This window comes from Paralichthys olivaceus, chromosome 18, assembly GCF_024713975.1.
Source record: "Paralichthys olivaceus isolate ysfri-2021 chromosome 18, ASM2471397v2, whole genome shotgun sequence".
Classification (NCBI taxonomy): domain Eukaryota; kingdom Metazoa; phylum Chordata; class Actinopteri; order Pleuronectiformes; family Paralichthyidae; genus Paralichthys; species Paralichthys olivaceus.
Window position 1 is genome coordinate 18,448,956 of NC_091110.1, and position 14,931 is coordinate 18,463,886.

A 14,931-nucleotide genomic window follows, 5' to 3' on the forward strand; every position below is an offset into this window, starting at 1 on the left:
TGCCTCCTATTACCCAGCTGCCTCTGCTCCCCCTCGGGTCCACTGTGACGGAGGCCTCCAGTCAGCCTGTGTTCTCGATGAAACCACGTTCACTTCAGTTAGAGTTTGGACGTCGGCTTTTCTGTCAAGCCTTTCCTCGTGCTCGAGTGGGTGCGGTTTCATTGAAACAGGGTTTAGATTGGACCAATCAAAAACACTCGAGAGGCTGAAGCGTCTCCATCGGAATGATTTGCTGCTTTTCTGTGAAAGATTAATGGATTATAACACAAATAGGAAAGAAAGTAATTGTCACTTGAAGCACTAATTGCGCTCGTTTCCCAGATCTGTGAGTGTGACTCGCTTTATGCAGAGGCCGGGGACAGAAAGGACATAATCAGCGCGGCGGACAGGGTAATTGTCCCACTGGGGGAGCCGGCGATCAGAGGTCCGCTGAGCTATTATCAGAGCCTCTGTGAGAGCAAACACTCCCATGAAACATCTTCTTGTGGAGGAATAAGAGCTGACAGAAGACCCCCCCCCCCCCCCCTCCCAGCCTCTCACACTGGGATGAGCTCTCCAATCAAGTAGCCACTAACAGCAGACGGCTGAGGTCAAAGCAAAATATAGAGCAGCGACGTTTTAAAACCAGGAGAGAAATGAGACGTGAAGCTGCTTTCATAATGTTTTGACTGAGACACAAGCAGAGTAAGCAGAAATGGACATTTTAGGGTCTGTCTGCATGAACGCAACGGTCCAGTGTCTTTTAACGTGTGTGTGTGTGTGTGTGTGTGTGTGTGTGAGTGAGTGTGTGTGTCTGCCTGGGCGAGGTGTAATAACTCTGGGGGAGCTGATAGCCTTGGGTTTGGAGACTGAAGGTAATAAAGCAAAGCGAGTGCTCACCCTGCTCCAACAGAGGCGCCTCAAAGAGTGTTTCATCCCCCCCCCCTCAACACTTGACTTGTCCTGAACCTGACTCACTACACACAGACAGACACACACTTTAAAAACTGCACAAAAACACCAGCCTGCTGACTGAGCTCCACAACACACACAGAGCTGGAGCTACTTGGGGGGGGGTGGGGCGAGCCGAGGGCAAGGCCTGCACTCCAACCTGGGCTTGTTGCCACGCGAAGCGGACTCACTTTGTTATTCTGCGCGAATTGACATTTTCTGACACCTCTGCGAAAAACAAGGATTATAAAGAAGGACCTTGTGACAGGAACACACTGTGAGACGTGTACGAGTTTACTCAGGGAACAATGAGAGCTCAACATTAAAAGATAACTTAGCCGCACTTATTCATTCTTTTTGTCCCCCCCCCCACCCACACGTTCCCCGCTGCCAGCCACTTCATTAGTGATGATTGAACTGATGGAAGACGGCAAATAATGAGCTTAAGAGGATCAAGCTGACATCTTCTCCCAGTCTCTGGAATGATTGGCTTTTTGGGGATTTTCAAATCAACGTGAAAATCAGAAGATTATAAGATTAAAAGTTGAATTACTGCAGCAGAATTGGAGGGGCGGAGCCTGGGTTTAACGTGCGGGAGGCAGGATGTGACGTTTTTAACAGATTTGACATATTTCGTCGGCATCTTCTCCGTGTACGTCAGCTCTTCTTCATCCTAACATATTTGTATTCTTCCAGTTTTGTTCCGTTATGTGACACAAACGTCACGAACATGATTCTCTCATCGTCTCACTCGGACATTTTCCCCCAATATTTTACTTGGGACGGGCTTGTCAGGAGGAAGTTCAGAGAAATGTCAGGAGGAACTGACTCCGACCTTTGTTCGGACTTGAGTGGATGTATGAAAGCGGCTTCTGTTGCATCCCCAGTAACAGATGACCTACTGCTGCCTCTCCCTTCCTCTAAATGATCCCCTCTGCAGAGAGCAAATGGATCCCATCAGCAGAGGACACACAGAGGACTGAGCAGGACACCGGTGGTAATACTGAATTGGATTCTGACAAAAACACACCAGCTGTTGACGGATGAAACGGTCCAGCTCAATCTTCTGCCGTCTGTCCTCTCGGCCGCCCCCTCCCTTCCTCGCCGCCTCCTCGATTCTCTCCCATCACTTTTTCCACTCGTCCGTTCCCTCCATCGCCACAATCCGTTAATACAGAAGCATCCAGAGCAGAAACAATCCAGAGATGAAATAATCATCTCCATCAACACGGAGTCAATTATCCGTCTGCCGTGAGGTTTTAAGTCTTTGGACACGCCACCTTGTCAGGAGTCGTAATCTGTGCAGCACCGCCGTGGTTTAGTTTGACCCGGGGAATATGAGAGGGGAATTAATGCTCCTCGTGTTCCCGACGCCACCTCCACGAACCAATCAAAAACCCAGCTTTGATGTGTGACAGAAATCTCATATGGGGATTCACCTCAGGGCGAATTACGTGATGTTGCCCGAATTGTGCTCCAATCTTCCCGCGACCCTGCAGTCATCCTCTCCTCTCTGGGTAATTGTCCCCGTAGAGGCTCCGAGGGCAGAGATCAGCTTCAGCTACGACGGTTTAAAAGGGAGGGAAAGATGTGGGGAGAGAGGTTTTTGATTAATTACCACCTGTAATGGAAGATAAGTAATGTTGCGTCATGCTTTAAATGACCGAGTTACATAAGGGCGAGGTGGGAATATGCTGCGTCCACACGGCCGGGAAATAAAACAAGAGGAAAGTTTGTTCAGATATTCTGTCCCACACATTCTGTGACACAGCAAACAAAGCAGTTTAGATGAGTGATGGAGTTTCTGAGGGAGGACCAGGTCTGATTAGGAGAGACACCATCCATCTCAATTTAAACGGAGCAGTTTAGGAGACACCCAGAGTTAAGAACCAGGAGGCCGAGCTGCAGTTTTAACACTGTTTCTGCACTCGACCATCTAAATGTGGTAAATCAAAAGAAGACTGAGGAGTTATGCATTAAATAAACCTCATGAAAAGTAAGACAACAAATATAACTGGGGTCTAGCCCCACAAATCATTCTTTTATGGAAATATTTTCCAATCCTTGAATGGCCCTTTATACTCTTACATACGGCAGAGCTGCAGAAAGACCTTTTCATCAAGGCAACCCAAACAGAGACTGTGATTCTAAACTAAACAACTCCAACCAGCTCGTAACCTTGAAATGTACTTCCATTCATGAGAACATATAAATGCAAAGCTGCGTATGAAAAGCATTTATGCAGAAAGAAAATATCTCTAAGTGCTCTAATTTGCTGGTCACCTAAAGCCTGGTGCACACGAGAGGATTCCACAGACCTGGAATCTCACAGAGATTTCACTTCGTGGCTGAGCAGGTGAATACGTTTCGTTTGCTGCTGCTGCTGGCGAGTGGGAAATATGTTGTTTTTAGGTGCAGCTGTACAATTAAGATCAAGTAGATTAGTTTGTAAACCCCCCCACACTTCAGGATTATTTGTGGAGATAATCTGCACAAACTCACCCCCCCCGGTAGTCGGGAGGAGCAAATCGTGTGTAGAATCTGACCAGTTATCTTAACGTGTCTATAAAAATGATAAGCAGGACTCCAACGTCTGCATGAACTTCCCAAAAGGTGTTTGTGAGCAGCCACTTGTAGGAATTCTGAACCGTTGCCTTGAGCTACACCAACTATTTGACTCATGACAGTGAAAACCTTAAAACAAGCGTCCATCAACTGTAATGACAAAAAGGGAGGCGGCGCTCTCTCCTGTTAAATTATTCACGCTCGGCCGCTGCTCACGTTCCTCCAGCGGAGTCCGTGTCCACCGTCCATTACCTGAGTCACTTGTGCTCACACAACAGAGGTGGAGACAACTCTCATCTTTTATTTCACACCTCGCTTTTTTATTATTCCCCAGGTTGGTGCGCTTCTTTCAAGGTGTTGAATGAATGACAGACAGCAAACGGTGTGTTTGTGTGTCTGTTTGAGTGTGTGTGTGTGTGTGTGTGTGTGTGTGTGTGTAAGAGATGGGTAAGACAGCTCCACAGTATCAGATGTCCAGCAGGGCTCCTCTCCGTCTGTCCCGAGCATAAAAGAGACATCTGGGCCGGCTGACGGATCAGCCTTGGCCCACGCTCTGTGTGTTGTGAGGGGAATAATGTAATCTGACAGACACACAAAAGAGGATTTAGGGTTCTGCCGGTGGTCGCTATAGTCCAATATGTCAGTGATTAAATCCAGACAATTATAAAGATCTTCGCTGCACCAGAGTGAATTACACAACCCCCGCCCGGCCTCCTCTGGGACTCTGCTCTGAAAACGCACAAGTCAGAGGAATTCACAACCTTCCAGGAAGTGGCCCTCTCAGGAGGAGATTATTGAAATCGTCCTCTCCTGCGCTTACGTAACCGTCTCCTCTTCTTCCCCCTCCTCCGGTAGAGTGAGCACTGAAAGGCTCCTTACATCAGGAGGTAAAAGAAGATTCGCCTGAATGTGTAACTACTGAACTCGAACATTCATTTCACTGTGGAGGGAAAAGTTTCTACCTGTAATGAAGAACAAATATTTTCTTCCTTTAACCTGGTTTTATTATATTTGCTGCTTTTTCTTATTTACATAGTCTTTGAACTATATTTATATGAGTCATACTTCAAGTATATTTCTGAGTAAAGAGTTTGAATCAGTGCTTTTATTTCTACTTCTCCTCGAGTAAAGAATGTGTGTACTTCTACCACCCCTGTGTACATGTCTCACAATACTGCAATACAACGAACCACAAAGAAAACAACAAAGCTTCAGACACGTGCAACAAAACGTTGCGGTATTTAACTCTTTTACGATAATAACATCATGCAGATAAGGTTTTATCTCGTCAGAGTTTTCTTCCACAAGAAATATTCTACTCTTTTTCATGAGTGACTCTGACTCTCCAGATAAACGATTACACACGATACATGAGTGAATTTTAAATATCAGTTGGAATTATTCAACTCTCAGGGAGAAAGAGGATATTACGCAGCGAGGGACATTCATCACACGAGTGATGTCACTTAGAAACAGATGATAGATAACGAGGTGGGACGCGGCGGGGTGCGTCTGGATCTGCTCCGGACGTGATGGATCACGTGTGGAGAACAGGAAACAGCTCAGTGCGGTGAAGCCAGGTTCTGTCGCTCAATGTAAACATACACATCCATTCATTATCTATAATGTCGGGGGGGTCGAGGGGGAGCGGCAGCCAATCGCCGCCAATGATGGGCAGGAGGCGGGGTTCGCCCTGCGCCCTGCAACGAGGCATCTTCAGGTCTGATTCCACCTACGCGTTTCCTCGATGAGTGAGAAGTTGAAGGTATATTTTCCTTTATGTGGAATTAAACCCAAAAAAGACAAATGTTTGAAAAGCAGACAGTGAGGTAAGACGAGGTTATTTCACTCTGCATTTAAATAAGCACTTCTGATAACACGGGCTGTGTTTGTGTCTCAAATGATTCTTTCCAAACATTCAGTTCTCAAACAACTCGTCTCTTTCTTTTCCGAGGCAGATAATAGTCACTACTGAGCTGTGCGTGTGCGTGTGTGTGTGTGTGTGTGTGTGCGCCCAGCTCATAATGATACCTGTCAAGTCGCTACAGACAAAACCAAAATAACAATGAACCTCACAAATCCTCATTGATATTCAGAGCAGACCTCACGCGGTCTTCACGACTCCCACGACGGTGGAGCGGAGCCTCGGAGAAAAAAAAAAATATTCAACAAGCTCCAACACGAATGGCTCCTGAGGTCAGGACGGATCTACGCCAGAGGAGCAAGCTCGGATCACAGAACACCCGAGCGTGTGGACGGCGTCGCTGAGACGGCTCCATCAATTCAAATCGCCCACTGACAAACCTGCACTTCAAAATTCCTTCAGTCTTAAATCAGAAATTCAGAAGCTTTCAGATAAAGTTTATTTAATTTATCGTGTTAATAAAATAAACATGGCACAAGGTCAGACGGGGATCTGTGAGGTCACAGCGACCTTGAGCTTCGAGCTTCGACCACCAAACTCTTATTATTTCATCTCTGCGTCAAACTGAACATTTCTTATCGAGAAATTCTCTCCACGTGTTCTTCATATTTGGTGTTGGGACAATTACAAATATTATAATAAAAATAAATACATTCACAGTGACGACGTGGAGACATCGAGGAGGATCAGCACCCGAGGGACTGACTGAATAAGTGATTTCCTGCCGACTGACAGAAGCCACCAGAAAAGGAGGGAGTCTGCTCATTGACCAGATATTAATGGCTTCTTCCGGTGATTTAGCGCGGCACAGATCAGGTGATGGATCGGGGACACCTTCACTGTGAACCCGAGCATTTTGGCGGCTCCATTGAACGGCAATTAGCCTGTTACAAAGGAGCGGTTTTGGCAGCGAGGCGCTCTGAAGGGAGCCCGGGTGGGACATCCAGAGGAGGACGAACATTCTGCTTTAAGACGGACACGGTGATGAGATGTGTGACACCAGAGGAAGGCGGAGGGATGCTTCCTGATTTAGTGCCAGGGCCAGAAACTGAGTGAACATGTGTTGCTCTTGCTCTAATTTAATGCATTTTTATAGGGATGGGGAAACGAGTGACGGTAAAAATGTGAAATCTATCATTTTCTATGTGGATGATTGAAAATAAAAGTGTGGTTTTACATGACAAAGTAAAATATTTCATAAGAATAAAGGAGGTGAAGGTAGAGGAGGCAGGAAAAAAAACTGTTTATAAAGGTGGATGACAGCCCCCTGAAAATGAAGCCAACTCATCGTGAGCGCCGCCTGGTGGCTGGCTGCAGTATGGGTCATAAACCCAGCCTCCTCCAGGTTAATGAACGGGACATGGTGTGCTCTGTCAGTTTGAGATAACTCGTCACGGTTTCGCTTCATTTCTCGATAGTTGGAGGAAGTGGAGATGTGTCGTCCGTCTTTGTTTACAGTCTACAGAGCAAACAAAAGAACTCGTCACGGTGTTTCCATCATCTCCCGTCTCTTCACCATCAAGCCTCCGAGGCCTGTAAACATTTCAATATTCATTAGAGTGGCACAACACAAAGCCAGTGACACTTGGCACGGCCACCCCCCACACCCACTTAATTAAAGCAATTTATAAATATTTCACATGATAATTACAGAGAGAAGCAGAACTGAGGGAGACGCTAATCCTGTTCGCTGAATAGACGATTCAAATCAACACAGTCTTCCCAATATCTATATTGATCGCAATGGAGGCAAATATCGCATTAAAATGATGAATCACTGGATGTTTCACGCGGCGGACCGTTCCACTAAGTTATAGACAACTTGATTTTTTATTCTTCTATTCATCTGGAATGTTTCTGCCTCCTTTCCCTCTGCTCTCTTCTCTCTCAGCCAACTCCTCACGCTGCGGCCAAAGATCCGAACCAATGCTTAATCTCAGTGTCGACGCTCTCCTCCCTCCTGATTAAAAATTAGAGCGACCTGCACTCATCCACTTTAAGTAGCTGCTCGACATCTATTTCTTATATTTCTTATTTAAGCATTCATCCAACCTGCTTCTTTAAAACAGATTTAAGGATTCCTTCTACTTCTAAAAACTTTTGGCCAACTGGTGGCTGATGGGAAAATGTCTCACACCACTGGACTGGATCTGTAGCTGATGGAATATTTCCTCTGTCCTTGAGGCCGAGAGTTCAAGCTGCCAAAAAAATAAAGTTTATGAAAAATAAGAAGAAGGGCTGATCCTGCAAACGTCAGCCATGACTCGTTTCATACTGGACGCCGTCCAGAGCGAGCTGGTGGCCAATTGAGCTGCTGAGGCAGTTAGGTGAGTAAGTGTCTTGCTCAAGGGCACCGCAAGAGTAGTTTCTGAAGCAGCACCCGTGAGTCCGCACTTTGTTTAATCAGTTTTCCAGCTGGAGCACCAACACTTCAATCTGCTCCTCTCCATTACAGGCAGCTGCTGTCCAAATAGAAAAACCAGGGTTTTAATAGCTCCACCTTAAAATAGAATATAGCCACAGACGTATAAAGAACACGTGCACATCTCCAAACAGCCCAGACGCCTCGAACATGATGAAAACATCAGTGCTGCTCCTCATGATCCCCATGAGTTTTGATGGTTATTTTAAACAAACAGTAAATTATTTGCGGTAAAGAATATTTATGCCACTTTATATGGTCGTCCTCTTATTTATTTATCTACGTTCTGAGAAATAATAAATTAGGAAACGTAGAAAAACCAATTCAAGAAAATTAAATCACATGGAAACTAATTACTGGATAAAACAAATGAAACATGTGTCGTAATCAAAGTGGTTCTTCTTGGGGAATCTATCGAAACTCAATATGATTTTATGATAATGTTTTCAAACCTGCTTGCCACATAAATTATGTGAGTTCACTCATTCATAAAAACGAGCCAACACGTTTTCGGACAGTTCCATGAAAGGAACCATTAGAATAATTAGTTATCAACTTGTTTGGTCTATTTAGTGTTTTTTGTTAAAAATGCATGAATGCACTCGTGTGTTTCGTTACCTTGTTAGCTGAGGGTTAAGCGTCTTGCTCTCGGGCATCTTAGCACTGACTGCTGACGTCGGGGAAAACTAAGGGAAATAATTCATCTTCGTTGTGATTTCAGCAGAACAACACTTGGGCTGTTTGCTCGGGTGTTGTCTGACCTTCGAGGCGCCTGCAGGCAACAATCAGCCAATTGTTTACTGAAGAAAATAGCACTACAAACTTATTTGGAGACTTAGACAAATGTGCTGCTCTGTGTTATTAGATGTGTACAAGTGTACAAACACAAGCCCGGAGGTCGGGCCTGAAGGAACTGTACCTCATTTATTTCCTGGCTGCTCGCTTAATAAGCCACGGCAGCGAGCGTCTTCACAGCCTCCAACACTCTCATATGCATGACTGGATGAAAAGGAGCAGAGAACTCCACGCCAGTTTGTAAACTGCTTAATAAAGTTATGCTCAAATAAAACACCCGACGCCCAGCTCCTCGTTTTCCAGCGCGTGATTTTTGGAAAAGTATATTTTTTAACGATATCGAACCTTTTCAGACTTTCTCCTCTCTGGCTCTTGCAGCTGTCAGAAAGATTTTCTCAGACTGTTTGCATTGTTCGGCCTGTTACCTCCGTGAAAGCAGCTCTTCTTGGCAACTTAAAAAATGAAAAAAGGTTTCAGCCTTTCGTTCATTTCCGCAGTAAAGGAGGACGGAACGCTGCAATCTCAATTCGAACACCCAAGCAAAAAAAAAACCCTGGGAGCTGCAGAGGATTGTGCTAACATTAGCACAGCCCGGGCCACTGCTGCTGATAAGAGCGCCTGTGAGGAAACTCCGGCTGCCACAGACACGGCGAGAGCGGAGTTCTCCACAGGACGGGACGGTGTTTTAACAGCGAGGGAAAGAGGACAGAGATAAGTGAATGTGTTGCAGAGGCTGAAATAAGAATTTCTACAAGCGAGGACGATGTGAGCTGCCTGCAGAGCTGCCGAAAACTAAAAATACGCTGGTATCATGCATTTTTTATGGTTTGAAGGTTCGGAACTGATAAGACACAGACTGTAGAAAATGGATGGGACGTTTTGCCATTTTGGCCAACTAAGATTTGGAAGAGAAATTCGGTCTGGAGCCTCCGTCGATACCAATGTTCAGCCCAGATGATCTGGTAGTGAGAGGGGTGACACTGCCATGTTTGATATTTAGGATTTAAAATCAGGAGGACTTCGTCTGATAACATCGAGCAAAACAAACTTCTGTCAAAACCACAGAATCATCCTCAAGCTATGAATCAGTTAATATAAAGCAGTTTAATGAGATTCTTATCTGCCTCCCACCATCTCATCAACACACCGACCATTAGCAGAGCTGCTCCAGGCCACTCGGCTCAGTGGCTCCGACTCTCGGCCAAGTCTGTGGACGTGATTGTCCAAAACAGACGGTCAACTCCTAAATGTATTTAAAAGTCACGCAGACATGAGTTCAGAAACTACTCGGGATAAAAATTAAACGCAGGGAAACCTATTAATCAACAAGGTAATTCCCGGTATTTTGTTCTTGCCTCTCACACTCCCTCGGAGTTGGAACCAATCAGATTATAAAGTCTGATGGACAGGGAGCCTCTGGCTGATGGGGAGATAAAACTGCTAGCCATGTTGATGTTGAGGCTCTGGCTCAGAGGCAGCACGATTTATGTCCCCGTCCCAATCACGTCACATCTCCTGAGCGTCCAGCGCATCACGGAGACGATGATAAAGAAAAGGTCTAAATGCTGAGTGGGTAGCTAACCTTGGCAGTGACTCCGGGGAGCGGGGCCAAGGCAGACTATTAGGACGAGGACAATCCGAGACGGAGAGAAATGCAGCTGTAAACCCTCGACTCGTCCCCGCTGAGCCAAAACAACAATCTGCTGCTTTCAGAGGCCGAATTCATCAGGAAACTCAGGTTTGCTAAAGTGGAGCAGATGAAGTGGAAGCAGGGTCATAGAGCAGGCAGGAAAACAGTGTGACTGAGTAATATGCTGCCAGCAAACACACTTCAGAGACGCGTTCAAAGACAGGACTGTTGTGGGGACATGTTTCTTATTTGTGTTAAGTAATATTCCCCGATACAGACGGGGCTTTATGTTCTTTTTGACTCTGAATGGATCATAATTTACATAATGGACATCAGCTGTGTTGAAGGAGACTTGAAACTAGAGATTGAAAAGAAAGATATTGAGTTTGGGAGCTAATTTTATAATTTAGCATGATTGGTTTTTAAAAATACAGTTTTTGATAAACTGTACATATCAGAAAACTCCATCATACTGGTATCGGCTCCCACCACTGCATATTGGTCTCTTAAACAAATGTGATGATTAATGAAAGTCCCATCAAACCACCACTGAGTCAAAAGGGGATTAAAAGCTTCATGAGGCTGAAGAGTTTGGTGATTTTATCTCAGAGTCGTGTGACTGGAGCTGTAACACTGGAAACCGTGTGTGGGAGCAGAGGTCAGCTGGAGGTGAGGACCTTCTGTCACATCTGGATTCATCCGCAGCGTCCACACAGCAGCTTATTCAGAGGTGACATGTCCTCTGTCAGCTCTGCCACAGGCTCAGAGTCACCGAGCGGTCTGCAGACTCTGATGACAACTTATAATGTGGCTGGAAATTTCCATTGTAAAGAATCTGTGCTCAGATGATTTTAGTGGGAAAACAGAATGAATGAAATTAAACGTATTCAAAATGTACGATTTGAATCATTTATCTTTTACAGAATTGTGTGTATTCAGTGTTTTGGTTTGATGCTTTCAGTTATTGGTTAAATTCTAGATCTGTGCTGTAAAACAAGGATTCACCTCAACAATCACATCAATCAATCAACAATCCGTGAAAACCAAACTGTGTAACCTCTTTTTGAAACTGTTCAGAGAATCGGCTCAGACGCAGATTGTTCCAACTCCTGACTAATGCAACACAATGACAGACGCTTTCCGAGTTGAACGACACGTTTGCTTGAAACTGTGCGCAGCGGGATTCCAGGCTCTCGTTTGTTAAGTGTGTCAGAGGCGTTGCTCAATCAGAGGCGGCATGCATTAAAAAGATAGAGCGCATTAAGGATTCTAAAGTTCTCTACAAATGTGGATCCATCCAGTGAATTTTGAAGTGTTTGACACAAATCTCATCTACCTCAGAGGTTTCGTAGACACCAAGAATAACCCTCTCAGCTGTGATGGTTGGGAGGCTGGTGTATCACAACAATGTTCAATGCACCGACATTTACGCCAAAATAAAGATTTTGCTCCATTTTGTCCGAAGCGAACGCAGCTCTGGTCAGAATAGAAAACATGACTCTGCAGGTCGAGAGGAGACCAGACGAGTTAGGCTGCACGACATAACTTTTTAATGATGAATTCATTTATCGGTCTGGCAAGTTTTAAAAAAATATAACATTTAGACAAAACCTGGAACTGAATTTGTGCATCAACAACCTCCTGGGGGAGTTTATCTCAGGTCTCCTATTGTTGACTACTGAGAAAACATTTCTGTGAAAGGAACTTGAGCAGACTCTCTCATACAGTCTCAGGAATCGATATAGCCTTCGCCCCGCGGATAAGTGACGGCTTTAAATGTGGAGACAATTGATTGGAAATATGTGGATGGTTAATGCCCTCATTAGTATTCTCTCCGACGCAGTTTGAGATCACGTTCGATACGAGGCGCAGAAACGTTCCGCCGCGGCCTCGGTAAACGATTTAGTCTGAGGAGCCGATTTAGAGACACACCGCCGAGACAGAAGTAGAACAATGATCGCTTCGCTTCATCGACCGAGTCGATAAATAACCACGTATGAAGACGTTGGGCCGAGGAGTTTTTCCTCACGGGGGAGAAGACAGACTCCGCTCACTCGGATACACACGAGTGCACGAACCGCACAAGTGACGGAAACACATTCACAACAGAAGTAAGCAACAGCGGATGTTGACAATGAAACAAGTAGAGTTTCTAACGTGAGCTTGTAGTTGTGTTTTCATCGTGTGGCTGTTGTTGTTATGTTGTGTGACAGAAATCAGGAACATTAAGGGGACAGATTTTTATGAGCTTGTGCAGCTTGATTAAAGTTAAGGGGACTGTTGGGCCTCGGCGGAGGTTTGCGCTCTGCTGAGTATCTTTACAGTTTTTCTTTCATTTGTCAAAGTCTCAGGAAGATTAAAATCTGTTTTTGGCCGAGAGGCTGGGAAAGGAAGATTGCCAGGCAACAATATGGATACGATAAACAACTGGAGTGGCACATACCTCCACCAAGGCCCAACAGTCCCCCTGCAGCCAAGATGGCTGCGCCAAATTACGCAAAATCAGGGAAAAAATCTGTTCCCTAATGATGAACGGGTTCTTTTCCATCGAGATCCAGTTTCTCCGGTATTCTTTGTGTAATTTTGCTCTAAAAACAGAGGTGAAAACAGAACCTGGCTGAGGTGATTAGGAATTAACGGGTATCCGTTTCTAATTAAGTGAAACCGATAAATAAAGCTCGAAAAAACATCAGGGGAGTGTTTGTCCCGGATCCTTTACGATAGATTTGACCTTTGTTAAAGAACGATGAATCCTGGGATATGAAGAGTCCATATTTAGCCTCCAGTCTGAGCAAACACAAGCGAATGAGGTAAAAGGGGGAAGAGAAGAAATCACCAAGATTAATTTTCAGCTCAATGAACCGGATCGTAAAAAACCAAGGACCTTGCAAGGCCTCCGTCTAAATCAATCTGCACTGTACACAAATCAGACATGCTCTTTTATCACCTCATTTGCTAACAGGCTTTCTTTACACTCAGTGGCATTCACAATGGTGCAAAGGGCTGAAGTCGTCCCCGGCTGTATTCTTAGTTCAGAGCAGAGGAGCCACTATCCACACACACACACACACACACACACACAGCACTATGGTTACCAGCTGCCATGAAGGTGTCTAGTTACCTGCCTGTTTAACATGCATGCTCCTGCAGGCGCAGCGGTCAGTAGCCAGAGCGGCTTCCAGCAAACGCAATTTATCCTCCTCCTCCTCAAATCGTGCTCGTTAGCTCGGAGAGGTCAAGTCTCAGACACCGAGGCCGAATGAATATGAGGCGGGAGCTGATTAGACACGAGAGATACAACAGAGACTGTCTTGGCCCGGAGTCGGTCCACACTGAGCTCTGTCGTCCAGGTCAACCACGTGGATCGATGGCTCCTGGGCTGTCGGCTCGTGTTTGCCAGATCTGGGCCACAAGTGAACCACAGCGGCTCCACATGTTAACCAAAGGTGGCCCGAATTTGTTTTCTGCTATTTGGGTTATATCCACCTTTTGCCATATGGGAGACTTCTAGGTTCACATGCAGATTAACATCAACACCTCACAACATTCTAGAAGTTAGTGTGGTTCTAACTTCCTATTTTTAACAAATCAAGCGTGTCGGATAATGATTTGAACAAATATTTCACCAATGGCTCCAACAATAGAGAAACCCAACAGTTCCCAGAGTGATGACACACTCCCCTTCCCCTTTAAACCAACAGAACCAGACTCGGACATGTGCCTCGACCGGTGGTGAGTGAAGAACAATGGGGGAGAAGTGAAACTTACCTTCACTGCCTCCGCGTGTGTGACCTTCTCGAACACTTTGTCGTTGACTTTCATGATCTGGTCCCCGATGCGCAGACCCTCCTTCTCCGCCAGGCTGCCCGGCTCCACCAGCGACACGTAGATCCCGACCCCGTGCTCCGAGCCGCCGCGGATGCTGAAGCCCAGGCCCTCGTTGCTCTTGTGCCGCTTCATGCTGACCTGCCGGAGCTCCCCCGGCGGCTCGTGGATGAAGTTCCTCCCGAGCAGCGGCACCAGCGGAGACGTCCCGTCGCTGCTGGTGCTGAAACTGTCCGGGGAGCCCCGCAGCGCCACCTGGAACTCCGCGGGGTTGCTCGGCGAGAAGTGCCCAGGAGGTGGAGTGGGGCTGGCGCTGGGGAAGTCGACCGGCGGGGGTTCGGCGGTGCCATTGCTCGCCACTACATCCGACTTCAGGTAGAGGCCCTCCGAGGTGTACTGCTCGAAGAGGAGCTGGTCGGAGCGGGGGATGACGAGCCGCAGCATGGGCAGAAGTTGCCGCTTGCTGGGCGCGTTGAGGATGACGTTGAGGGTCTGCACCAGGTCGTACACGTTGCGCTTGGAGTGGTACACGTTGAGGCAGTGGATGAACTGCTCCCTCTCGAAGTCGCTGAGCAGGAGGTTGAGCGCGTTGTGCAGCTTCCTCACGTTGGCCGACAGCGTCCGCGCACTGGAGGCCACCGAGTTGGCGGAGGAGCTGAGCGACATGCGCTCCAGGTCGGTGCTGCTCATCCTAGCGGCGTGACCGGGACGCGGCGCCACACCGGTGCGGGGTTAGAGAGCGAGGGGAGCGGGCATTACGCGCTGGCGTCGCGGCGCTTGGCATCACGACCACTGGGGGACGCGTGCTCCGGCTGCATCCATGAAGGGATCCCCCCCCCT

General features: G+C 46.6%; 1 protein-coding gene across 3 annotated transcripts in view; it reads right to left on the minus strand.

Moving 5' to 3' along the window:
* whrna (whirlin a) overlaps window positions 1-14,931 on the minus strand; it is a 75,787-nt gene extending 60,856 nt beyond the window's left edge. For all 3 annotated transcript variants that reach the window (XM_069514002.1, XM_069514003.1, XM_069514001.1), the window contains exon 1: window positions 14,035-14,931. In XM_069514002.1, coding sequence (XP_069370103.1) covers window positions 14,035-14,781 — 747 coding nt within the window. In that variant the 5' untranslated portion in view covers window positions 14,782-14,931. The remainder of the gene's footprint in view (window positions 1-14,034) is intronic.